At 38.9% G+C, this 25,670-nt stretch overlaps 2 protein-coding genes across 2 annotated transcripts; both read right to left on the reverse strand.

Moving 5' to 3' along the window:
* Positions 1 to 563: 563 nt before the first annotated feature.
* On the reverse strand, positions 564 to 17,813 carry SMPDL3A (sphingomyelin phosphodiesterase acid like 3A). Its single transcript, XM_027602653.2, has 8 exons — positions 17,550 to 17,813; positions 11,987 to 12,200; positions 10,699 to 10,843; positions 6,143 to 6,239; positions 5,210 to 5,379; positions 4,567 to 4,747; positions 2,871 to 2,995; positions 564 to 1,197 (listed from the first exon to the last, which is right to left on the reverse strand). The coding sequence occupies exons 1-8, from the start codon at positions 17,659 to 17,661 to the stop codon at positions 880 to 882; spliced, it is 1,362 nt and encodes a 453-aa protein (XP_027458454.2). The 5' UTR covers positions 17,662 to 17,813; the 3' UTR covers positions 564 to 879.
* A 3,518-nt stretch (positions 17,814 to 21,331) lies between these two features.
* Positions 21,332 to 25,375, reverse strand: FABP7 (fatty acid binding protein 7). The gene is made up of 4 exons (XM_027602376.2): positions 25,064 to 25,375; positions 24,451 to 24,623; positions 23,731 to 23,832; positions 21,332 to 21,693 (listed from the first exon to the last, which is right to left on the reverse strand). Exons 1-4 carry the CDS (start codon positions 25,134 to 25,136, stop codon positions 21,643 to 21,645), a joined length of 399 nt encoding a protein of 132 aa, XP_027458177.1. The 5' UTR covers positions 25,137 to 25,375; the 3' UTR covers positions 21,332 to 21,642.
* Between the last annotated feature and the right edge of the window lie 295 nt (positions 25,376 to 25,670).

Raw genomic sequence — 25,670 nt, forward strand, 5'->3', positions numbered from 1 at the left:
AAGAAGCACAACTTGTGACATTCTCTTCCTTAAACGTTAGCGGTACTAAAGAGGACTCCCCTTCATTCACAGAGTAAAGACAGCTAAGCAACTCATGTCCTGTGGTGTTTCCAGGCTCCATGATGGCCTTGATGAGACCTTGGTGTTTTCCCAACAGTAGACAGTGCAGGGAAGCAATGTTAGCCTCAGTTTACACATGAGATTTAAACAGTTTGAACCTCAGTTTACACGTAAGTTTTTACGAGTGAATTAAAAGAAAATTTTCCTATTAAAAATAATTCATCATGGAAAAAATAAAACAAGATGAAATCAGAGAGGGAGACAAAACATAAAGAGACTCTTAATCATCAGAAACAAGCTGAGGGTTGCTGGAGGGGAGGGAGTGGGGGGAGGGAGTAACTGGGTGATGGACATTAAGGAGGGCATGTGATGTAATGAGCACTGGGTGTCATGTAAGACTGATGAAACAGTGACCTCTACCTCTGAAACCCATAATACATTATATGTTAATTGCATTTAAATAAAAATAAATATATTAAAAAAATAAAAATAATTCATCATACTTGAGGAGAAACATTTGCTTTATTGCATAAATGACAATTTCAAGAATGTACAAGAGTTTACATTAGATCTATAAACTGGAAGATAAAATAGTCACATCCAGACATCATTCTAGAAATGCGCAGTTCAAATATATTCGATATAATAAAGACTTAGAATGTTACAAATATCTACATTTGAGGATTATAAAAAAGAAAGAAAAGATAGGAATGCTGCTTGCCCACTCAGTAACTCACAAAGATTTATGTAACAATTCCCACAAACTAATCTCAGAAACAGAACAGTGTTACATTTTCTATGAACACAAACCTTGAAATACTAGGGATGGAACTTTATATAATGCTGTTTGAGGCAATCTACATAGGAACTATGATCAAGACTCAAAATTGCACAAATTTGATAGGTCTTACACTTCCCATCACAAATTACACTGCTGTCGTAACTCACAAAGAAGTAATTGTAGTATTTTGTAAACTGCTCACTGCCTAGGACTGCAAATTGTTTAGCTAATCCGTACAAACTTTTTGGCTGCAAATCTTCAATGCTGTAGGTCTGAGTTAGCACATACTCCAGCTTCCAATTGGGTTCTCCCTTTAGATTTGCATCTGTCAGGTTCAAATAATACTGCAACATATCCTATAACAAAAACAAAGCTGGGTTCATTCTTTGGCATATAAAGTACTGCACAGCAAGAAGAGTCCTTATTAGGATTTGTGTGACATTCTTCATTTAAAGTTGTAGTCATTTAAAAACAGCGAGAATTGGTTTTGTTAAAAAAAAAAAGTCCCAATAGAAAAATCTATATTGCTTTTTTCTATGGGAAATAATGAAGGAACATAACAGAAAATAATCTCAACGATACAGAGAGATGTACAAAATAAAAAGCTTTTGATTCACACACCTCAAAAGTAACCACTGCTAATCAAATCCCTGCATATAAATCAGTGGTGTGCTGAGGCCCCTTGTATCAGCTTGTATCAGCTCGCAGAGCCGACAATCCAATTTTCAGCAGTCTTGCAAGGTAACTGACATCACTTTGGCAGCTTAAAATTGGCCGTGATGGGAGTTCTGCATCATGGAAATCGGCACTATAAATTAAAGTGGGTCTTTTTTCCCCAATGAACAACTTGTTAAACATTTATCAGCACTCCAGTGTATGTGTGTTGTTCTAGACTTTATGTACAAACCAAATATAAATATTTAGAATATATATACCTATTTACTATCTTTTTGGCTTTTTCAAAAAATGAAGTTATACAATGCACTGTTTTGCACTATTAAAAATAATTCAGTGCTATATCACGGCATCTTTTCATGTCAGTATGTGTGTCTGTATATACACACACACGTATATGTACATGTATACACATATATAATATATATAATATATACGTATATATACGCGTATGTGTATCTGATGTTCAGATCCAAAAATAGGAAACTAATAGTTGTAAAAATAATTCAGTCAATTGTTTCATTTAATCTAATGTTTACAAATTAAATCAGACTTTCCCTGCGCTTCTTCCTTCATAAAAACATGTTCTACAGAATAAGAGAGCTACTTCCTATTAAATTTATCTAGAAAAAATGCATTTACATCAATAGAGCTTTAATTGAAAATTTCTCTTCAAATTATATTAATTAAAAGGGGCAGTACTCATAAGCAAAACACCCAGCCTTTCGAGGCTAAATTGATCTAAAACATAGTCATGTGTAAGCTCCAGAGAACGTGTGTCTCAAAAATAAATGTCCAGCTCAATTTATTTTCTTTACAAAAAAAAAATTTGCCAACATGTATTAAGTGCTTACTATAAGCCAAGCATTTTTCTAAGTGTTTTACATATATCTGTTCACATAATCCTGACAGCAACTCTGTGAGGTCAGTAATGCTTAGTTTAATCCTCCTTTTACAGACGAATAGCCTGGGGACAAGGAAGTTAGGTAAAACAACTCTTGAAAGAGTAGGGCTTTAGAGTCTGCAATGATCTGCACAACTATGTTTTAGGGAAGAGTAATTAGTAACAAATAGGGCTTAGTGAAAAGCTTCAGTATGTATACAAATCCACAAATCAGGCCCTGCCCAATGTGCTAAACCAACGAGAAGTCCTTAAAAGGACAGAAACAACCTCCCAAAAGCTGACCTCCTATACCCCTACTTAGCAAATGCTGATAGGCCAAATATAAAAAAGAAGAAAGACATCATGAGATTTCAATGTAGAAACAACTTACATAGTTAAGCTGAAAACGTTCAACTAAACTAATGAAAACTGTACAAAGACATGAATAATTCTAAAATTGTGCCAACTTACCAGTAATTTATAATCATGAGGATCATACTGAAATAGCCTGACGCCGGGATTGTTGGTCTGTTTTTGCAAAACACTCTTCACTGGGGTAACAGCAGGAGCCACAAACAAAGAATTTATTGGACTTCCTGGATAAAACATATGTACATAAACATATTTTTTTAAATTGAGTTTAACTTTATTAAAAATGTGAACAAATTCAAGATTAAGAGATTAACAGACATAACAGCCAAATGACATATGATCCTTGATGAATTCTGACTTGAAACAACTATAAAGAGACACTTTTGAGAAAATAGAGGAATCTTTATTACGATTTGGTATTAGATGATACCAAAGAATTTTTGTTGATCTTGTTAGGTAAGTCAATCATATTAAGATTTTGTAAGTTAGGGGCGCCTGGGTAGCTCAGTCGGTTAAGCGTCTGCCTTCGGCTCAGGTCATGATCCCAGGGTCCTGGGATCGAGCCCCATATCAGGCTCCCTGTTCAGTGGGAAGCCTGCTTCTCCCTCTCCCACTCCCCCTGCTTGTGTTCCCGCTCTCTCTGTGTCTCTCTCTGTCGAACAAATAAAATCTTTAAAAAAAAAAAGAAAGATTATGTAAGCTAGTCATATATTTTAGCAATGCACACAGAAGCACGTAGGGCTAAAATAGATCTAATGTTTGAGACTCACTTTCAAATACTTGAGGAAAAGAAAAAAGAATAAAAAAATGAATAGATAAAGCAAATGTGGCAAAATCTTGATAGGTGTTAAATATAAGTGATGGTACATGGGGGGTTGTTTTATTATCCTCTGCTTTTGGGCATATTTGAAAATTTTCATAATAACAAAATCCAAGTTATTACAAGTACACACATACAAAAATACAAAACTAGTTTGTTCTATGCATCTAACTAGAACAATATGCCAATAATGACACATAAGGATCTGATTAGTGTCACCATGTTTTTATACATAGCTACTATAGGACTAAATTTCTGAGTAAAAAAAGCTATCAAATGCTGGAAAATGGTCGTTTTTTTACCAAGCCTATTCATTGTAGATGAAAGAGGTAATGCATTTTGAAAACATTCCCCAATTGCTGAAAAAAATACATAGTTTTTTCCCTAGCTGACTACTCTAAAATCAGAACTCTTATTTTGTTAACTCCCAATTTCCTGTCCTTGTGAGGAGGTCATCTTTAAAAATAGGTAATCATTGTTTGATGCTCGAGCTTCTTCTATGTTTTTTTCTTCTAATTCTGAGTAAATGACAATGTTGATTTGCATTTAAAATTAAGTGCTTGATATATTTTAAACCAATGGTAAATTGTGCTTTGCTAATCAAATTCTGAGAAGTAAAACGAATCATATCACAAGAAATTTGAGTCTAGGAGGTAAATAACGAACAGCAGTATTTCTCTAAACGTGAGGATCTGAACGAAAAGTGGAGTGAGCTAAGGGTTTCAGAGTGGTTTTTTGTTGACAGCTATCAAATGATGGTGGCCCCATGGAACAAATAGGGAGAAACCCAACTGCAGGCCTAAATATGAATTAGACACTTGACTTACAAGCAAAGAAGATAATTCAGAAAAATCTGGGGCTGGCAAGTTGATTTAGTGAAACTTTTAATTTGCTGGCTCAATGAAAATTACCAGATACCTACTGCTCTGCTCTAGCATCTTGGACTGGCGAGATGCAAACAAAATATCGTATTACCTTTTTTATCAGAAAGAACCATCATGCTATCTCTGTGAGTGTGTCCATAAAATTGTCCTGCAATGACACTGCTGTATTTTCTGAAAATATCTATCAATTTCTCATTATGGAATTCCCTCATTGCTGTGGTGCTGCTGGAATAGGGCAGATACCCCACCGGAATATGTGCTATGATGTACACCTGGGAAAAAGAAACACAAGGAAAACTGATGAGAATCTTTTTGCACACTTACCACAATCAAATGACAGTTAGATACCCGAGATTGAAAGTATATTAATTAAAATTTAGAAAGCTAATATCCCACCTCTCTTATGCCCCCAAAAAGATAAAATTCTAAAACTATTAATATCACTATATTTGCATTTGACTCATTTAAACTACACTGTTGATGATATTTGGTAACTGTGACCTTGGTCATAATTTTTTTTTTTATAAAAAAAACAGATATCAGTCAATCCTCAAAGCATTAAAAGCAATGCAAAATCAAACAAACACAACAGAGTTAATTAAACCATAAGGTGTTTCGTGTGAAAACATCTTCAAATTTTAATACTTTTATTAATACCTGACCCCACTCGAGTTAATAAATGCACACATTTCGCCCCTGTTTATGCCCTGATAGATTTGGTCTCTGGGATCTACCTTCTCCTTATTTTGCTGAGAGGTGTTCAGTGTATTCTCGAGCCATTCAAACTGATTTGCTGGGTCAGTCTCATTCAGAGTCATGATATTTGGGCCGTAGTACAAGTTTGTGTTTAGACTGATGATCCTAAGGTTCAGATTAGGTGATACTTTCTGTGAATAAAAGCCCCCTACAAAAAGAAATTTAAGACACACTCTAGAAAAACACACGTAGAGATTCACAGTGACTATGAAAGTAAATTCTTAATTATGGCTCACAAGCCAGTCAGGAAGGTTATACTTATTTCTCATTATTTAGTTTGTATATACACAGGCTGTTCTTAAATAAGAATCAGGTTTAACACTTACTGGAAACTTACTGTGTGCCAGGTCCAGCGGCAGCCTTCCCACATACCGAGCTAATCACAACAGTTGTGTCCAATATTCAGATGAAACATGAATTGTTTGGGCACTAGGCCATGAGGTATCGAATTTTAGAAAAGAAATATTAGTGCATCAACTTCTACCTCTGCATGTTTGGGGAGTTAAGATGAGAGATAGAATGAAATATAAAATGCAAAGAATGGGAACACAGTTGGACCTTGCCAGAGACTGCCGTGGAAGAGACATCAGATAAACCAGAGCTGCTACAGTCTCCGGGGGGCTGAGGCTTAAAGGCAAAATGCCCCTCACACCCGTGAGCCGGTGATGACAATACCCAAGGAGCTGCTGCAGTGATACTTTTAGAGCTAGCCCCTGACCTTGGACCTGCTCCCTTTGCCCTGGGTCCGCTCACCACCCCTACCTCTCCTCAGCTTTCAAAGATGACTTATGGCCTCCAGAAAAACTGGGCACATGCAGAATGAATACACCCAAGCAAACATTAAAGATCTTGGTCTAAACAACATGAATAAAAATAGAGACAAATTAAGGATGAATAAATCTTTCACTTACCTTTCCGTAAAGTACGAATAGCTTCTTCATCTAACCAGGGTTTCCAGAGATCTGCTACTGCGTTGTATAACTTGCTGGTGACTACAGGCAGTTGATCCTGGCCACAAACAATATAACCCACCATTGAAACTTTAAAGACACGTGGATTAACTAATTTAAACATTACTTGAGCACATACTACTATGTTAGACATCTGGAGATGCAAGGATGAATCCTAGATAGACGTAACCTTCAAGGAATTTATAACTCAAGGAGACAAAAAAAAATATATAATCAATCACCTATAAGACAATGTGCAAGGTGATACCACAAAGGTTCTAGGAGGATAGAGGCATGAATAACTGAGTCTGGCCCACAGCATCAGGGGGAAAGTGAAGAGAACATACAAACCAGGCCTTGAATAATGATTTCATCAAGTTGACAAGAAAGGGCATCAAAGCAAAGACAATGACCCAGACGCCTACATGCACAGTGCAATTTATAGAGAAAAGCACTTTTGCTGGTTGGCCAGGATATAGGATGGATGTGGGAGTGAGCTCATTAAACAGACACAGAGGCAGGTTTGAGTCTGAACATGCACACTGGTATAGCACGCTGAGGGAATGGTTTTAGAACTAAACAATGTCCTCTGAAATGCTCACCCCAGTATAAAACTTCTGAACTTCTTGAATGAAAATTTACAAGCACATGATTTTGATTAGAACACGTCTCTTTATATCAGGTTTTGATTTTTTTTTTTTTGAAGATTTTATTTATTTATTTGACAGACAGAGAGACACAGCGAGATAGGGAACACAAGCAGGGGGAGTGGGAGAGGGAGAAGCAGGCTCACCGCTGAGCAGGGAGCCCGATGAGGAGCTCGATCCCAGGACCCTGGGATCATGACCTGAGCCAAAGGCAGACGCTTAAAGACTGAGCCACTCAGGTGCCCCACAGGTTTTGATTTTTTAAACAATATGTGTATAAAACATATTTATTATCATAAAGTATTTTTTATCATCCTATTTTATCATATTATAAAGAATCTTTATGGTGACATAAGCTTTAAGGAAGGAAAAATACCCCAAACTTTAAGAAAATACATACTGAATAAAAATGCACAAATCATGTGTGAAATTTGGTAATTATTCCTATTTTTCATTTTAAAAAATTGTATTAATAAACTGAAGCCATTTTCTTCACTCTCCTTATATTCTTCTGTATATTGGTAATATGGACCTATCTCTTAAAGGAGTTTTCCTGTCAGCATTAGTTAAAATGCTTAGTTATTTTTCAAGATGACACCCAAGTTACATTCATTCCTAATACATATCTCTAATACATGATGAAAATATAAGTACATTCAGGGAATGTAATAACCAAATGACTTGTTCTAACTAGAACTAACTATCCTAAGTATATTTTCAGTTATGTAAGATATCAGAATCATCTGTCTGAAAATCATACAGTGACTTATAAATCAATCCGGATTCTGATTAAAAATTGGTTGTCATCAACATCAAAAACTTAAAAGTGTTAGCCATGCCAACATACTGTTATGGTCATGTGCAATCTTAAAATTACACAAAATTACTCTAGACTCTTCTCTCAACTTTAGATACGAGAAATATGAGCACCAGAGAAGTTAGATGATTCATCCAGCGACAGCTGATCAATTCCAGAGCTCAGTCTAAATCCCAGGTCTTTCCACCATCACTCCTATGTCTAATTATCTAGTGTCCCATGCCATTATCTCAATCCTCTTTGGCTGTGACATGAGCACTGCCAAGAAATGAGGTATAATGAGAAGTGATTCACCCATAAGTTTGTTGGCACCAGTCTTGCCAGTGTAGGAGTAAATGAGGACCCTGGCCCAGACTGCTTCCTTGGGTGGCAACTGGAAGGAATCCCTGGGCTGCCCATGCTAATATCTACTTCTGATGTAATGGGTGGGAATGTGCATCTGTATATGTATGCTTAAGTAACTAGGTTTATGTGCATGTTTATGAGATTAAAATGAAGAATTAATAGTTAACAAATTTGCTCAATTTATTACTAACATATTTGTTACTAACATTCACCAGAATCCGACCTTGGCTATCCATCTGTCAGAGAATTTGTTGTGGGGCTTTCATGTTACATTTGACATTTCTGAAACTGGGGTGGAAGGGTGGAAGTAGAATAATAGAAGATTTTCAGATATAAAGTCATAAGCTAGAAAGAGAAAAAAATTAACTCTTTAAGGTATACAGGCTGCCCAATATACCCTAGCTATACATATAATAGGATGTATTTTAGAATTTAGATATCATCTATATCTTTGAATTATTATAAGATTTGACTTCACAAAAAGAAGACAGAAATAAAAGTAAAATGAAACAAATCCCCAAAGGAGTTAGGAAAAATGTATCCCATGTCACTGCTTATTGCTGTAATAACTGCCACTTTCTACTTACTGAGGGCTTAGTATGTGCCAGGCAAGAAGCCATGGCCTTTTCATGTAATATCACTAATTCTCACAAAAACTTTCCAGCATAGCTATTTATTGCTCCTATTTATAAATGAGTGACTTATGTGTCAAGGACAGTAAGTGAATTATCCAAGTTAGTCAAGCTGTTAGGAGTAGAGCAGGATGGGGTTTTACATTCTAGTGAATACAACTCTAAACCCCATGTGTTCTCCACAACGCCATTCTGCCTGTCACCTAAAGCATATAAAAACAATGTGTGTGGGGCACCTGGGTGGCTCAGTCAGTTAGGCGGCTGACTCTTGTTTTCGGCTCAGGCCATGATCTCAGGGTCCTGTGATTGAGCCCCTCGTCGGGCTCCATGCTCAGTGGGGAGTCTGCTTCAAGATTCTTTCTCTCCCTTTGTCCCTTTCCCCTCTCACTCTCTCTCTCTCAAATAAATAAAAAATCTTTAAAAAACAAAACAAAACACCAACGTGGGTAACCTTTGGCTTCTAGAGATTGTTTATCCCCAAGCCTTTGCTCTGTGTGGTCTACCATCTTAGCAGTAACAAAGTTGACCACCGGCTTACAGGATGACTTGGCAAAGACATATTGTTCATTTCAAGCCTGGAGGCCGGTGCCAAGAAATTACTTGAAACTTAAGCTCATCCTAGAGTACAACTTTTCAAAATCATTCTACTTCGGTGATCAAACCCCTCATGAAGCATTCTTTTGACATGAGATAGAAAAGATATTCTAAGCAAGGAGATAAATCTAGACAAAGAGAGGTAGGAAAGTAAATACCATGTTCAGGAATACTGAACATGTGAATCTGGCAAGAACAAGGGATATATGAAAAAATGTTAGTCTAATTGAACACCAAAGATCCAGGATGTGGGCTCTACAACTAAGCAATTGTGAGCACGTGAACAAACAATGTGACATTTCTGGGCCTCAGTTTTCCCATCTATAAAATGAAGAGTTGATCTAGACCAAGGATCAGCAAATTTTTTCCTATAAAGGGCCAAATAATAAGTATTTTAAGCTTATGGGCCATATAGTCTCTGTGGCCACAAATCTACTCCGCTGTTCTAGCGCAAAATCAGAAATTAGCCACAAGCAATACAGAAAGAAGAGCCACGGCTGTGTTCTGATAAAACTTTATTAACAAAAACAAGTGGCATGCCCAATTTGGACCACAGATCACAGTTTGTCAAGCCCTGAACTAAAAAAACGATCTCTGAGATCTCTTGAATCTGTATAAGTCTAAGATTCTACATTACTCTAACAGGACCCTGTAGGCAGGGCCCAGCATCCAACTGTTATGTATAGGCTGTTTAACAAATGGCCACTCTAATAGGTTGAGACCTGGACTTATCAGCCATTAAATATTCTGAACATAATCTCTGTCTTGAATCACATCTTAATTAGATAAACTAGACTTGAATAGGAACCTCCCTTTTTGGTTCTTATGATAGTTTGCTATGTTTTGGGTTGGGTTTTTTTTTTAATATTTTTTATTTATCTATTTGAGAGAAACAGAGATAGCGAGAGACAGCATGAGCAGGGAGGAGAGGGAGATGCAGGCTCCCCGCTAAGCAGGGAGCCTGATGTGGGGCTTGATCCAGGGACCTGAGCCGAAGGCAGACACTTAACCAACTGAACCACCCAGCCGTCCCTATGTTTTTGTTTTTAATCACAATCTAGCATAGATCAGAGTGTGGAGAACTGTGTATGTCCAATAGAAATTCTGCAAGATGTTAACATTTGTCAATATTAAACTTCCTTGCTAACCTTATCATGGAAATGTGAATGGATAACAAAATGATTCAAAAGAATGTAGAAATTGAGGAAGAATATGAAGGAAAACAAGAACCAATAATCCATAAACTAGGCAATTTGCTTCCATAACTCACTAAGAACATAACTTTTTTTATGGATTATTAAGAGTCACTTTAAAGTCTCCAAAGCACTTGTCTTACCTTCTTCAATAGTTATTAAGAGCACACTCCCCTACCGCCATGAGCCCCGCTCCCACGCCCTACCATCAGCTAGTTATTGTCATAGTTTTGACAGTTCTGATGGGAAAAATCCTTTAAACGCTTTTGGAAGTTAAAATCAAATTTACCTGTGGCCAATAGTCATGATTACCCAGTGCAGGGAAAACCTGGAGATTTGGAAAGACACTCCGGATGGTCGTTGTCATATTAGCAATTACATCTATGACTTTGTCTGTTGAGAGTTCATGCACTGGAACATGAGGTGGGCTATCCCTGAAAAAGAGACAGAATCATAGAGAACAAAATCAATTTCTAAACTTTTTTTTTTAAGATTTATTTGTTTATTTTAGAGAGAGAGTGCAGGCAGGGGGAGGGGCAGAAGGAGAGGGTGCAAGCAGGGGGAGGGGTAGAGGGACGGGGAGAAAGAATCCTCAAGCAGACTCCCTGCCGAGTGTGGAGCCTGGAGTGGGGCTTGATCCCAGGACCCTGAGATCATGACCTGATCTGAAATCAAGAGTCAGCAGCTTAACCGACTGAGTCACCCAGGCGCCCAGAGAACAAAATCAATTTCTATAACAAGTCACTAGATTTATGCATGATGTCTTGTTACCCTGAGGGTAAACTGTACACTTCCACAACAAAACAACAGATGATTTTTAAGAGTTGATAAACTACTCTTCATTTACCTTTCTCCCATAGAGAGTCCTATTTTTAAAAAATTGCATAATACAAATACAAGCCTATTACACCACTTGACAGAAGATTTATGAGAAGCAAATATTTTAGCAACTAAAAGCACAGATTCCAGAGCTAAAATGCCCAGCTTTGCCATGTACTAGCTATGTGCCCTTGAGCAAGTTACTTAGATGCTCAGCCTTCATCTCTTCATCTGTAAAATGGGAATAATAATAATATCAATTGCAAAGATTACATGAGTTATAATGTATAAATTAAATAGCACCATGGTCATTAGAGCCAGCACAGGAAATCTAGACCTCGTCAGTCTGTCATGACAGACAGAATTAATTATATCACCAGGAGATGATATTTACAAAATTGCTATCACAGGTTAACTCCCATTGTAGCCTTTTATTTTTGATTATCTAATCAAGACCTATTATCACATTAATAAACACCTCAAAACACTGATGTAAGTGTTCTGTTTGTGGAGTCATCTCTTAGCTAACATCGACATTTTTCTAGAGCCTGTATACTAAAAAAAATAAAAATTCAGAGACTTCTAAAATCTTCCTTATCTCTAATAATCTAATGATTAATTTGATATAGTATTTTTAAAACCCAAATAATTCTTAACCTAAAACCTAATTAATCTTCATAGGAATTCAGCATTCTAATGAAGCTTAGGACACCATAGATAAATATTGAGTAACTAACGGTATTTATATAGTCACTTACCCTGTCCATATCATGAAAGATGCTTCTTGTCCTGAATTTTTAATAAAATCAAATGCTGACAAAATAAGGTGATATGGGGAATCACACAGAACATCTCCAAAAGGGCCAGGATTGGAGGCATTGGCGCCTTTAGATGAAGCACACACTTTTGTGTGGTCATCTGTGATGTGGTAAGTAGGGTCTAAGTGCAAGTCAGTCACATGCCAAAACTGTCCTGTTGATTAGAAAAGAAATGGTGTTAAATCTACTTCCCTTTAGCAATTCCTTTTTTTTTTTTTTAAAGATTTTATTTATTTATTTGACAGAGAAAGAGAGACACACAGCGAGGGAGGGAACACAAGCAGGGGGAGGGTCAGAGGGAGAAGCAGATCCCCTGCTGAGCAGGGAGCCCGATGTGGGGCTCGAACCCGGGACTCCAGGATCATGACCTGAGCCGAAGGCAGTCGCTTAACGACTGAGCCACCCAGGCGCCCCCCCTTTAGCAATTCCTATAAAAATATTTACAGTAAAACTAGAGATAGTCCTCCCTGTGATGGAGGAAAGCCTTAATGATTGAAATGTTCATTTGCCCTGGAGGTAAATACAATACTTCTCTGTCAGAAGATGAGGATTCTGAAGATAGTAAGAAGAATTTACTAAAATTTACTGCTTACATGTGTCAGAACTCATGAGCTCAGGGATGGCATGACTACCCAACAAAGATTACATAACAAATGTTAAGTTGCATAATGAAATATAGGGAGATATCCTTCTGGGAGGTCACTAAAAATATATATTGTGTCTTAGTATGTTTCCTTCCTTGTAGAATTTAAGGTTTTAGAGTTTATTTATGTTCGTCTTGTGGAAAAATTGACATAGAAACATGATGTGGTCTGTTAGAGTTTCACAGTGAATAGATTGCAGAACCAGGAACTAAATCTCACTCCTACTTTCTTGAAAATCCTTGCCTCTCAACATTAATGGAAAAAGAATATAAATTTTTAATACTAGCTTTAAGCCAAAAGTAGGGATTGCCAGAAGTTCTTAAAAGGTACTAAATACAGGAAAACCTCCTAGTGTACACTTGTATCAAATGTTACTAATATTAAGGAAAGCATTTGTTAAAGAGGATGAAACCTCAGGAAGAAACCGAGAACTCATTTGAGAACATGGGAAAGATTCTTTAATTGAAGGAAATACAAATATAAATAATCATAGTAGTACCTCTCTTTATTAAACATTTGTGCCGGGCATTATAATAAGGAAACTAAATATACTATGTCATTTCATTCTCAAAACTTGAAGTAGGAATCACTGTTCTCATTTTAGAGTTGAAAAACGAATGCTGGGTCAATTAGGAAATTTGCTCAGGTACACACAGCTAATAATGGCAGAGTCAAAATCTGAACCCCATTTTGAAAGGTCCTCCAGTTTGCTTATACCTAATTTACATATATCATCTATGATTTTGCTGCCTTATTTGCAATTAATAAATTATTTTAATATTGAGGCTTTCTCACACTTTGAATTTGGAGTTCACTCTGATGATGTCTAATTTATATCAGAAACACATCGGAAGTGACATAGCAGCTAATCCTACACCAGAAACGTGGAGCAAACAAGTAGAAGGCAAACTTGTATCTGTCTGTACAAAGGTGACAAAGGCTGAGTATGGATGTGAGCAAACCCCTGAAAAGAACCCAAAGCTGGGATAATAAAGCAAAAAACTGAAAACTGTTAACTTGTTAAGGTGAAAAAAGCATGTTATAATTGGGTTTTTTTTTCTCCGCAACATTGTTATAATTATATAACTTATTTAAGTTGACAGCTAAGAAGTAGTAGACAGAAGATCCAGGAGAAAGTAGACATAAAGCAGGCTTTAGGATCAGTTATTTGGTATTCCGTCCCCATTTGAAAACATTTGCCAAGAGAGATTTATTTTATTCTTTAATGCAGAAAAATACTCCAACTTTTATTTTTAGCTTAGACATACTTTAGCCAGAGCACAAAGTAGGATTGGCAAGCAGCTCAGAATCATCCTGGAGGCTGTCCTTCTTGGCGTATAAATATATATTACCTCTTATTTTTATGCAAACTTTTTTTAATTATGTGTATAATGTTAAGATACAATAAACTGCAAACAGAACAATATAGTGTTGTGATTAAGAGTGGGGACTCCAGAGTGAAACTACCAGGACTTTCAATCCTGAGTGACACAGTTGGTTGAGCTATCAACTCTTGGTTTCGGCTCAGGTCATGATCTCAGGATCATGGATCTAGACCCGCGTGGGGCTCCACGCTCAGCACAAAGTCCACTTAAGACTCTCTTCCTCTCCCTCTGCCCTTCCCCACCCTGCTCTTTCTCTCTCTCTCAAATAAATAATCTTTAAAAATCAATCAATCCATCCAAGCTCCACTTACTAATCTAATGTTGTGATCTTGGCTTGTTTTATCTGCAAAATGGGAATATCACTGCCTCCTGTATGAGAGTTAAGTGATTTAGTAGAACAAAGCTCTTCGGAGATACCTGGCATCTAGTAAACTCAACGTTAGTTATACTGTTATTATTTTGACCCCAAGCTTGAATTGAAGATTGAACCTCCTCATCTCTAAGTAAGAGTCAGAATTTATCAAGTACTTACTATAAGTTTCGTAGTGTTTTTTTATGCTTTACATGCATTAACTCATCATTATTTTCAATTTACAGATAAGGAATTGCAGCACACAGAGATTAATTCAAATCACATGTGTCATATACAACAGAGTCGAGCTAGGGATTCAGGAAATCTAACACCAGATTCCATGCTGCTCTTAACCACTGAACTGCTGGCCTCGCTGTGTGTGCTCATCTTCAAATGTCCTTCCGTCCCACTTGCCTCATGTAAAATAGATGACAACACCTGCATGAGATACCGTGATGATTAAGGAACATGAGATAATATTAAAATTTTATAAACCCAAACTGGAAACACATTAAGAACACATCTCTAGTACCTAGATTTATGTATCTTCAGTATCTGGAAGATGTCTGACCTATAGTGGGCCCTCAATAAACATTCTTTAATTAGGCATAGGCAGATTTCAGGATTTCCTCAAGATCACATGGTGACTCAGTAATGAAAGCTGAACCAGAACCAGTCTCTCCAGACTTCCAGTAGAGTGCTCTTTCCACTAACTTGCATTGCCAGATCCAGATAAGTGAGGGGGTAATTACTGAGGTGCACTGAAGGAAGTCTTTAAATAGAAGCCAAGAGGAGCTCAGCCAGGTTCTTAGCCTGGGATTTATGAATAATGAACCTCTGGAGGCCTCACCTTCCACCTCTAGTGAAATTATAGATAAAGTGCGGTGTGTGTGTGTGTGTGTGTGTGTGTGTGTGTGTGTGTGTGTGTCTAAGGCCACAAACCTGGCCTGTGGCAGAGCCCACACTCTGCTACAGATTCTCTGGTTTGCAGTCCCAAGTTCTTTTCACTACACAATGATTTCTCTCTTGCTCTGCAGATAATATTCAACAAGATTTCCACAAATGTATATGCATATGCATGTGTGTGTTGTCAACATAGCTAGATAAATGCTCAACACTATACCAAAAAAACCCCTTATAATTTATCTAAAAACATAATAATTTATCCTAAAGAATGTAGGAAACCATAATTCAGATGTTTAGACACATTATTGTTTCAAATAGGTATTTTTGTTTGTTTGCTTATAATGTCAGTTCCTACCAAATACTCCCGTAGGCCCTGACCTACTAATTCTTTTTTTTTTTTAAGATTTTATTTATTTATTTGAGAGAGAGCACACACAAGCAGGGGGAGTGGCAGGCAGAGGGAGAGGGAGAAGCAAGCTCCCCACAGAGCAGGGAGCCTGATGCGGAACTTGATCCCAGGACCCTGGGAGCACGAACTGAGCCACAGGCAGATGCTGAACCAACTGAGCCACCCAGGCACCCTTAACTCTAAAGAGTTGTAGACAAACACAGCCACATAAGGTCTCCCTGGGTTGTTGTCCTCTGACCCCTGGGACTTGACAGGACTGGGAATTTACACATACACACACACACACACACACACACACACACACACACACACACACACACACACACACACACACACACACACACACACACACCAAGGAAGCAGAAGCCAGTTAAGGTGGGTATTGTAAAGGAAGCAATTTGGGATGGGGTCAGGAAGAAAGAGAAGGTCACATTAAGTGGAAAACATATAAAATAATATATCCAGTGAAACTGCTGAGTCGACACGTCAGCAGGTCTTTAAACACCAGTTACTGCATCCTTACCCCCTCCCTAAGTGACTCAGCCTTATAGCTTCCCTATCAAAATGGGGAAGTGTAAGTGAAAATACCCTACACATCAGAAAGCTGTTGTTGAGGCATTCTGCAATCAGATCCTTAAAGCTGAACAGCAAATTTGCCATTGGGTGGTCCCATGCAAGCTGGGACATTTTATCTCAAAATCCGAAACAGTCCCATAATTAAAGAAAAACAACACTAGCTTTAATAAAAGCAGAAACCAGCATGCATAAGTATTTCGGGACAATTTCTTGTTATGACTGACAGTTGGGAAACCAGATTCACAGTTCTTGCTTTCAACTGCCTGACAGCTGAGTCATGAAAACTTGGCTCTCAGACAAAGGGGAGGGATTTTTTTTCAGAGCGTTTCCGAAGTTGTGTGAGAGCAAGAGCGTCAGAGAAGAGGGGAGGTTTCAGCACCAAGCACTGTGCTCGCTGAGGCGGGGGGGGGGGGGGGGGGGGGGGGGGTACATTGATCTTTGAAACTGAAGGCTCAAAAGGCATTCAAAAATCTTAAAACTCATTAAACAGGTTGTTGGGCCCCCATTCTCAGAGTTTCGTACTCCATAGGTCTGGGGTGGGTTGGAAACTTGCCTTTCTAACAAATTTAGTTGATGCTGATGCTGATGCTGCTGGTGCCGTACCACATTTTGAGAACCACTACTGCAACAGCTACTGAATTAAAGTGTTAAGAATGAATAAAATTGGTCCCACCCACAGAGAACCCCGTGGCATCCAGGTCCCACAAGTTCTAAGATAGACTAAGAGGTGGGCAGCGTCGAGACTGTGATGGTCCTCTGCTGGAGGAGTGGGAAGAAAAGGCCACCACACCCCGGCGAGCAGGACAGAAGACACCCCGAGTCCCACCGAAATGTACACCCCTGTGGGGAAGAGAAAACTCCGCCGCTCCCCTACGCTCTGGGCAGATCAAGCCCTCTGGGAAGGCGGGACATCCAGATACTCTCTTCAGTTTTCCCTGGGACAAGCAGAGATCTTCCTTCCTCCGGGGACAAACACCGGAGGAATCTGGTCTCCGCAGCCCCCTGCAGCGCCCTCCACTGGCAAGGACACTTCCCCAGCCCGACCTCCCGCCCGTCGCTAGGCGCTCTGGTCCCGCAGTAGCCCTCCTTCTCCCAGCGCCCCGCGCGTCTGGGGCTCCACTCCCCTGAGCCCCGGCGGGGGCGCACTTCTGCCCCCAAGCACTTCTGAGCACGGGCGCTTTAACCCGGCGCTCTCCGGCAGGTCCCGGCGTGGAAAGGTTTGCGGACTCACCCATGGCCGGAGCGGGACCCGGGCTGCCACCCGGCGCCAGGGGCAGCCCGAACCCGGGACGGCCATGCCAGGCGACCAACAGGCAGCAGACGAGAGCACCCAGCAGCGCCATCGCGGGTCAAGGTCACGAGCCGGGGAGCCTGGGGCTGTCTGGCCCGGGGGTGGAGAGAAGGCAGAAGGCTGAGGGTGTAGACGCCCAGCGGTCACGTGCGAGGGCAGATTCCAAAACGAGTGGGTTCGTTTGACCTTCTGCAACTGTCTAGCGATTACCTGCCCTTTTATGTCTTAGCGTCAGTGACTGGCCTAGGAAGGAATGTGCTTGGGCAAACCCCAAGCAGATCATCTTTCCTAAACGCCACTGGCACCAAACGGATGAGGCTCCTCTGCGGAACACACGCAGAGAACCTTGGAAGTATCATAATTTGGAGTAGGTCATCAGAAGTTTTGGATAGCACAGTGGATCTCAAAGGGCGGTCCCTAGACTAACAGCATCGGGACCACCTGGGAATTTTAGTTAGAAATGAAAATTCCCGGGTCCCATCCCGGATCAATGGCATCGGAAACTCAGGAGGGAGGGTAGGAGTAGTTCAGTAATTTGTGTTTTTAATAGCCCTCCAGGTGATGCTAAAGTGATGGTGATGTTTGAGAACACTGCTCAGAGACACTAGGTTTTAGTTTTTTGGTTGTTTGGGGGTTTTGTTTGCTCAACTGAGTTAGAACAATGTCTCAGAACTGTGCTTTAAGTGGTCCAGAGATACATGAAAAGCATAGAGCCAGTTGATTTTACTCTTCTAAGAAATTTTTGGAGATGCTCAGTCTGACAATGGAACCAAGATCCCCAAACTGCTTTGGGTTCTGTGTTCCTTCTTTTACCATTTATGATATAAGGATGCTGATCTCTTTAAGATAAAAAACATATAGCTTAAATTTGTAGGGCATGGAATTCCTTTGGAGAAGAAAATGTCCCGCAGAATGACTAACCTCATAAAAGAGGTTGTTAAATGTATTTGTTTCTCATCAGAGGAAACCTTATATTGTGTCCTGTGTCATGGGAAAGTGCCACATGAAAGGGGCTTTGAAATGGGAATTGAGGTGCCTCCATCTAGGTTCATGTATTGCCAGAGTGCTTAAGTCCTGCCTCAGTTTTAGGATAATTCAAAAGCCTTTCTAGAACCAAAATGCTTTCCAGCGGTGGACAGAACGGTCTTTGGAATTTCTCAGTCCACAACCTCAAAAGTCTGGAGGAAAATGGGCAGGGGAAAAAATGGTGAACAGATGAGAGAGTAACTGTAAGGACAGCAAAATAACTTGTGTGTTTCTAGCCCAAACATTTTCAAAGATAGGAAAAGGATTTTTTTAAGTGTAAAAATAGCAATTTTCGGTCTTCTCCATCCCATCTCCCCAGTTTCCGTTAAGCTTTAGTGGAAGTGGATTGATTGTGAAACAATTCTTCAGTAAGTAAGCATAAAATACCACCTGCACATTTTGAAACCTAAGAAATGCTTGAAATCCTAAAAAGACAACGGGTAGAAACATCATTCTGCCTTCTACTCCCTCTGCTTTCTTTTGTTTTCCTTTATACCTAGTCTCTAAGAAGCACAAAGCTCAGTGCCTCAACATCTCTGCCTTTTCACCTTAGCTTTGGAAATGTATTGATAGGTCCCCATGTTCCAGAAGGAGGAATGGTTTGTTGTGAAGTTGTACATTTGGGTGAGAGAGAACACATGTGACCAAGTGGAAGCCACTGCTTACTCATCATCAGTGGTCCAAGTGTGGATTTCCCAAGACAGCCTTTACTCAAGTTTGCAGACCTTGGGATTTCACAAACGTTTTTCCAGGGCCTGTTGGTCAAATTCCCTGTGGGCTTGGTAATTTTCCCTTTTCTATTAACTGTGTTAAAAACAAAAACAAAAAGGACAAATCAGAAAAGTTAGTACACTGGCAGATTACTGTAAGAGCTGGAATACTGCTTGAAGAAAAACTGATTTGCAACTACCCTATAAACATTTAGGAGGCAAAAACATTTGTTAATTACTTTCCCAGAAAAATACATTTGGTCCACCACTGCCACCCTTGATCTTTGTAATTGTAATTTTCATTTTGTTCTCATTTAGGCCACCCAAAACCTTTCCCATTCTTCACTCTGCGAGACAGTTGTTATGGAAATAAACGGCAGCAGGATGTTATTTGGCCTAATTATACTGAGCCAAAGCTGCCAAATCCCCATCCTGGGCCTTGTGTCTTTAAGAATAGAGAGGCCAGAATCCATGCTTCTACTGGAGCTTAGGCTGGAATCACCAAGAGAAATCAGTCCTCCAACAGAAGCAAAGATGAAGGGTGTCTGAACAATTTGGAGCAAACACTGTCTCGATGTTCTGTGTCATGCTTTTAAACACAAAGTTATGGGGTGCCTGGGTGGCTCAGTTGGTTTAGCAGCAGGCGCTTCATCTCAGGGTTGTGAGTTCAAGCCCTGCATTGGGCTCCACTCTGGACTTGGATCCTACTAAAAAAAATGGGGGGTGGGGAGATAGAGCCTGTGGTTTTAGGAATTTTCATCTTAGCCAGCCTTATCTTGGCATTTGGTAATAAGTGTATTCAAATGTTAAATCCTATAGCTACACTTTAGTTTTTTCTACTCTTCATTATAGTAATTAAAGTGATCCAATAGTCAGATAATAGTATCATTATGGTGAATTTTGTAAGTTGAAGTAAGTTTCCTCATGCTTATATCGGTAAGTTAATTGGGCCTTGAATTAATTTATAGAAATTTACTGAAATCGGATGGCTGATTAAATGAATATTGCATATTTTTTCTGAAAAAATATTTACCCTATTTTCCTACCAGAGGCTAACAGAGAAAAGATTTCCTAAGGAGTGATCAGGGAAACTAAAACTCTTGCTTTTTTTTTTTTTTTTCTCAGAAGAGATGTTAAATGAAATGTCAATTTTTGAGAAGAAATGAAGGGGAAAATCACAAGGTTTACAGTTCTCAGTATTATTCATTAATCATGAGAATGTGGACATGTAAAGCTAATATTCAATTTCCTCTTCAGTAAACTAAAAATAATAGTATCTGCCTTACCTGTTTCACATTGTTGGTTTGGGGAATTGGCTAAAAAAGTATTTTACAAACATGAAATACAAAATAACATTTGATGTTTCTACTTACAAAGGCAAATCCTAGCCAGTTACAAATAGATATTTACTTTCCCTTGGTCAACTCAGTTCGGACAACTCCCACCCCACCCCCACCCCCCAAAAGAAGGGAATTTGAATGCCTTAATGCATTCTCCATTTTAGCACTCTTATTGACTTAGTTGAGCTCAATGTACTTGTCTGGAGACACATCTTTATAATCCAGGATAAAATTCACTTTCTTTTCCTATATACCTTTCAAAAAGAAGCAAGTTACATGACATTTTGATTATGTGATATTTTGACTATATTTACCTTTAAATATAAATAAGACATTTTCATGTATATCATTTTGCTTCAACAAACTACCTGTTTCTAATAGCAGCACAACCCATCATTACAAGGCTCCTTTGGGTTCTGGCCAAATGAATTTAATTGTCAAAAATTCTCTATGGCAGTCTCAACCAAAACTGTGGCATTTCCACTTTTCCCCAGGCTTCTGCTTGTTTCTTTTTAATTCATATTTTAAACAAAGTGCTAACTTTTCCAGCTTTACCTTATACAGTAAGAAAGGCTATTTTGTCTAAAACCTCCTAATGTCTAATTCCCCGCTAGATTGCTGATATTAAAAACAACGACAAAATTTCTCATGGATGTAAGATTTTTATTCCAATTTGATTTGCATTCCAATGGAAATTATAAAATGTATTCACTTTATTTTAAAAATGTGGCTTAAAATTTTTAACGTGAATTATAAAACATGATAAATCTGCAGATCAAAATTGGTCTAGTTGCAGTAAAAAGTTTTTAAAACAAGTTTTTAAAGCACCGTTTTCTACCTCCACATCAGAGATAACCTTTAATTAGTGATCACCCATGCTGTAAGAGCAGGATAACACTGAGACTTGAGTAAACAGAAAAATTGTAGAGATTTTCCAACCCCAGATCAGGAACCTTTCTATGCCTTCTCATAGTGGCGAACGGCAACCACATCACCAAAAGTAAGAGTCTGAAAGATGCAAAAGATAATCAAATCTTTTTACACAAGAATATCAGTAGCTGAAATTTCTAAAGATTCTCCTATATATAATTTATGTGTTATGCAAAAGAATAATGTCATTTACAAACATTAAATGCTGCATCAGCTCTTCACTTCTTAAAATAAAAAGAAAAGAAACTTTTTTATTTATGGAGTGAATAACACGTATACACAGTTCATGTCTCTAAAAGGAAAATGAACTGAAACACCGAGATTAACTATGTAGATTCAGGTCAAAAGAATTCCTTTTGCCTTAAATTATCAGGGTAATTGGAGCAAAATAGCTATCTGCTTTGAAAGTGAATCTGTTTTCATAACAGATAAATTTTGAAGAATTTTTAGAAAATCCAAATAATTTGGACAAATGGTATTTGGAATGACTGGTTTCAAAGTCATCAGGAAAAAGTAAAGTTACAAATGTTCTCATTGTTTTGGTCATCATACTTTAGCCGACGTGGACCTAGGTGGCTAGGTGGGTATGATATGGAACATGGGCTTTTATGTCAAATTGGAAGAATTGTTCTAAAACCTCTACAAAACCTAGGGAGGTTTTTAATGTTCATTATTTTCATGTGTTGACATGACTTTCAAGAATATAGCATGCTTTCATCATCCATTGTTTTAATCTTTTTTGAAATCAGTCTTTACTGATCAGTCATACATGCCAAAGCTGAGCTATCCACTGTCCTGTATCCATGGGAAAAAAATGGAGATAAAAGCATAAAGGAGAATCTCAGATTGGATCTTTTATAAATCAGTCCTTTTCTTCGACGATCAGTGCAGAAATAAGTGGGCAAATATTCGTTCACGTAAAAGGAAAACTGATCCTCTGTTATCCATCCCATTTCCACCCATGAAAAGAAGTATGAATAATGTAAGCCCTATGTCTTAATCTAGAACAGCCCTCATAGCAGCAGTTATGGAGAAGAGAAAAAAAACAACAATTTCCTTAAATCACAAAAACGAGAAACCCCTTTCGTCCACTTAGAAGGAATAGGTACAGCAATACCCACCCCCCCAAAAAACCCCAAATGATATATTTACTATTTTAATGTTATCAAAATACCATTACTCAGTTCACAAAATAGTGCCTGGATGTTAGATTAAGGCATTACATTTTCCCCAGTTTATGATGTTACTCCATTATTAGAGAAGTTTTATTTTATTTTATATCTTACAGGTTTTTACATGACTACCAGTATTGAACAGGCATGTTTACAAGGCACCTTATGCCTCAAAAGAAAGACTGGAAGGAAGTAACCCCAAAATGGTTCCCTCTAAAGAAATACTACACTTTTCTGTTACATCCTAAATTATCTGCCCTGAACATATGGAATTTTATAAACTAAAATATAAAATGCTTAAAGATCTCTTATTTATTACAGTAGCTGTAATTTCTCTGATATTCAGGAAACTTGAGATTTTTATAGTAATATCACTCCTTTTATATATTTCCATGAATATTTTTTTAAAGATTTTATTTGTTTGTTTGTTTGTTTAGAGAGCGAGAAAGAGAGAGAGCGTGAGCAGGGTGAGGGGGTGGGGGAGGAGCAGAGGGAGAGGGAGAGAATCTCCAGCAGACTCCGCACTGAGCACAGAGCCCTACATGAGGCTTGATCTCACGACCCTGAGATTATGTCCTGAGTCGTAACCAAAAGTCAGATGCTTAACAGACTGAGCCACACAGATGTCCCCACGAATATTTTTTATATTTAGATTTCATTTGAGGTTTAGACATTCATGGTAATCCTACACATTCTTTTGGCACAGTTGTAGCTAAATCAGTGGCAACTTTTTAAAAATACGCTACGTAGAATTTTTCTTCTTTTGTATAATTAAAGAGGCAGAGCTGAGGATACAGTTAGCTAGGACATTTGTACTTCCTCTGTTTTATGCATGGTCAAAGAACCTTTGTTATCAACGAAGGGAGGGAGGGAGAAGGAGCTGGGGAACAGGAGTGAGCTGTGCCAAGCTAGAAGGAACCAAGGGACAATTGCCATTACTTACCATAGCCATTTTGCCATCCTTAATTTCTCTTACAAAATTTGTTTCTTTGCCATCCCATTTCTGTACATGAACAAGTTTGTCCCCATCCAGGCTAACAACAGACTGAGACCAACAACAAAATGCAGAACATAGCAAAAGGTTCAGATTAGATTCTCATATAAAAATCAAGTGAAGTGGTTTTTGAAGGAACTACATAATTGAATAAATGGTGGGCAACTAATTATCATATTAGTACCATACCCTCTGTTGCTTCTAGAGTCATTATAGAAGCTAATAATTCATAATTTGATTGAAATATGTACTTCTAAATGCAAAAACTTCATCAGAAATGAAAATCCTGAACAAGTACTCTCAGACCAGTCACTCTACTCTTTTAAACAAAGCTTTAAGATGAGGCAAACTATTTAGTCAAACTGAGGCAATCAGAGAGATTAAGCAAAATGCAGTCTTTATTTTAAATGAACACTGTTACTTTTTGAAATACAGATATGAAAAGAAAAGTGCAGAGTAAGAAATAGACGAGATTTGGGCTATAGTCAGCACCCACTGTTCAGAACATCACATGTGTGCACTAGAATGCGAAATTAATCCTCATGTCCTCTTTGAATTGAAATACAGAGAACATTCTCTACTTCTCATCATCTAAAAAAGAGAACCATGCGGACTCTCTCTTTTATTCCCTGCTCCCCACCCCCTTCCCGCGAAGGCTCGGCTCCTTACCTTACAGTTTCTGTCGTCTGCAGTGGTTTCGTCAAACTCTTCTCCCAGATGGAAACGAATCTCTGTGTTCTTAAATGTGCTTTGAGTCCTGATCACCACTTTGTCCCCATCCTGACTGATGATCACTGTTGGTTTAGTCACGTTTCCCACCTGCCTAGTGGCAAAGCCCACACCTAAAGAAAAGCCATACAGTTAGCTACAACTTCCCAAATAAGTCACATGACGAGAATCTGCTTTACTATTCTGGAATCCGGGCCCTCAAGTGTAAGTTTCATCAGCCCCCTAATCAGCCAACACAACTACTGAGCTATAATCACATATGGATGCTTAATTGGATGCACAAATGGTAAGTGGATGCTGAAGAGAAAACAAAAAGGCACAGAAGCTTCCCATCCTCCACAGACTACCAAATGCCCCATTATTTAGCCCCAGGCAAGAAAGCAGACACATGCCACATTAAAAATCCCTTCTGTGGGAAATGCCTAGCCTAGCATTCGATTACGACAATAAGGTCTGTCTTTGTCACTCGCCAATCTCATGGGTGAAGAAAGGAATGGGCGTACTACGGAAGCTGCAGGTTAAAAGGAGAGCAGCACATCTTATTTTTACCTACCTAGAGCCTTCATGTACTCGTCGAAGTTCTGGCTGTCCGTCAGCTTCCAGGTAGCACAGAAAGCCTCCACCATCCTTGCCCTTTCTGTCAGCTTTGAAAACAGGTAAGAGACAAGAGGGAGGATCTCTGGATCTTACTGCCACTGCAACTCAGAAGACCGCTTTGCACCTCACTGCAGCTCCTGCCTTCTTATTTGGAAAAGAGGCAGGCAGAAAGCCAAGGATTTGAATTGCAAACGCACCCTCCCAGTGTCCCCCTTTCCAGGAGGCTGTTGCTGGGGGAGGGGGGGGAGGGGGAGCTCAAGTGAGGTTCCAATCTGCTTTGTGATTGGCTTAGGCCACTGGGTTAGCGGAGTAGGGCGAGTGCCTCCCTAACCTCACTCTAGCCTTTCTGCTGAGAAAGCTCTGCAAGGATTCAATGGGGCTGGAGGCAGGGAATGGGGGAAATGAGAGAGGGTCTTTCAGGTTTGGCTCAAAAACTTGGCAAAGGCAATTTCAGACTGTGCGGGAAGAAAAAGATGCACAATAGGACATTCAGATTGATTTCCGTTAATGGCAAAGCTGGTTACAAATGAGGACCCCCTTTAAAGAAAACCACTGAAATATCA

The sequence above is a fragment of the Zalophus californianus genome, chromosome 7 (assembly GCF_009762305.2).
Source record: "Zalophus californianus isolate mZalCal1 chromosome 7, mZalCal1.pri.v2, whole genome shotgun sequence".
In the NCBI taxonomy this organism is placed as follows: domain Eukaryota; kingdom Metazoa; phylum Chordata; class Mammalia; order Carnivora; family Otariidae; genus Zalophus; species Zalophus californianus.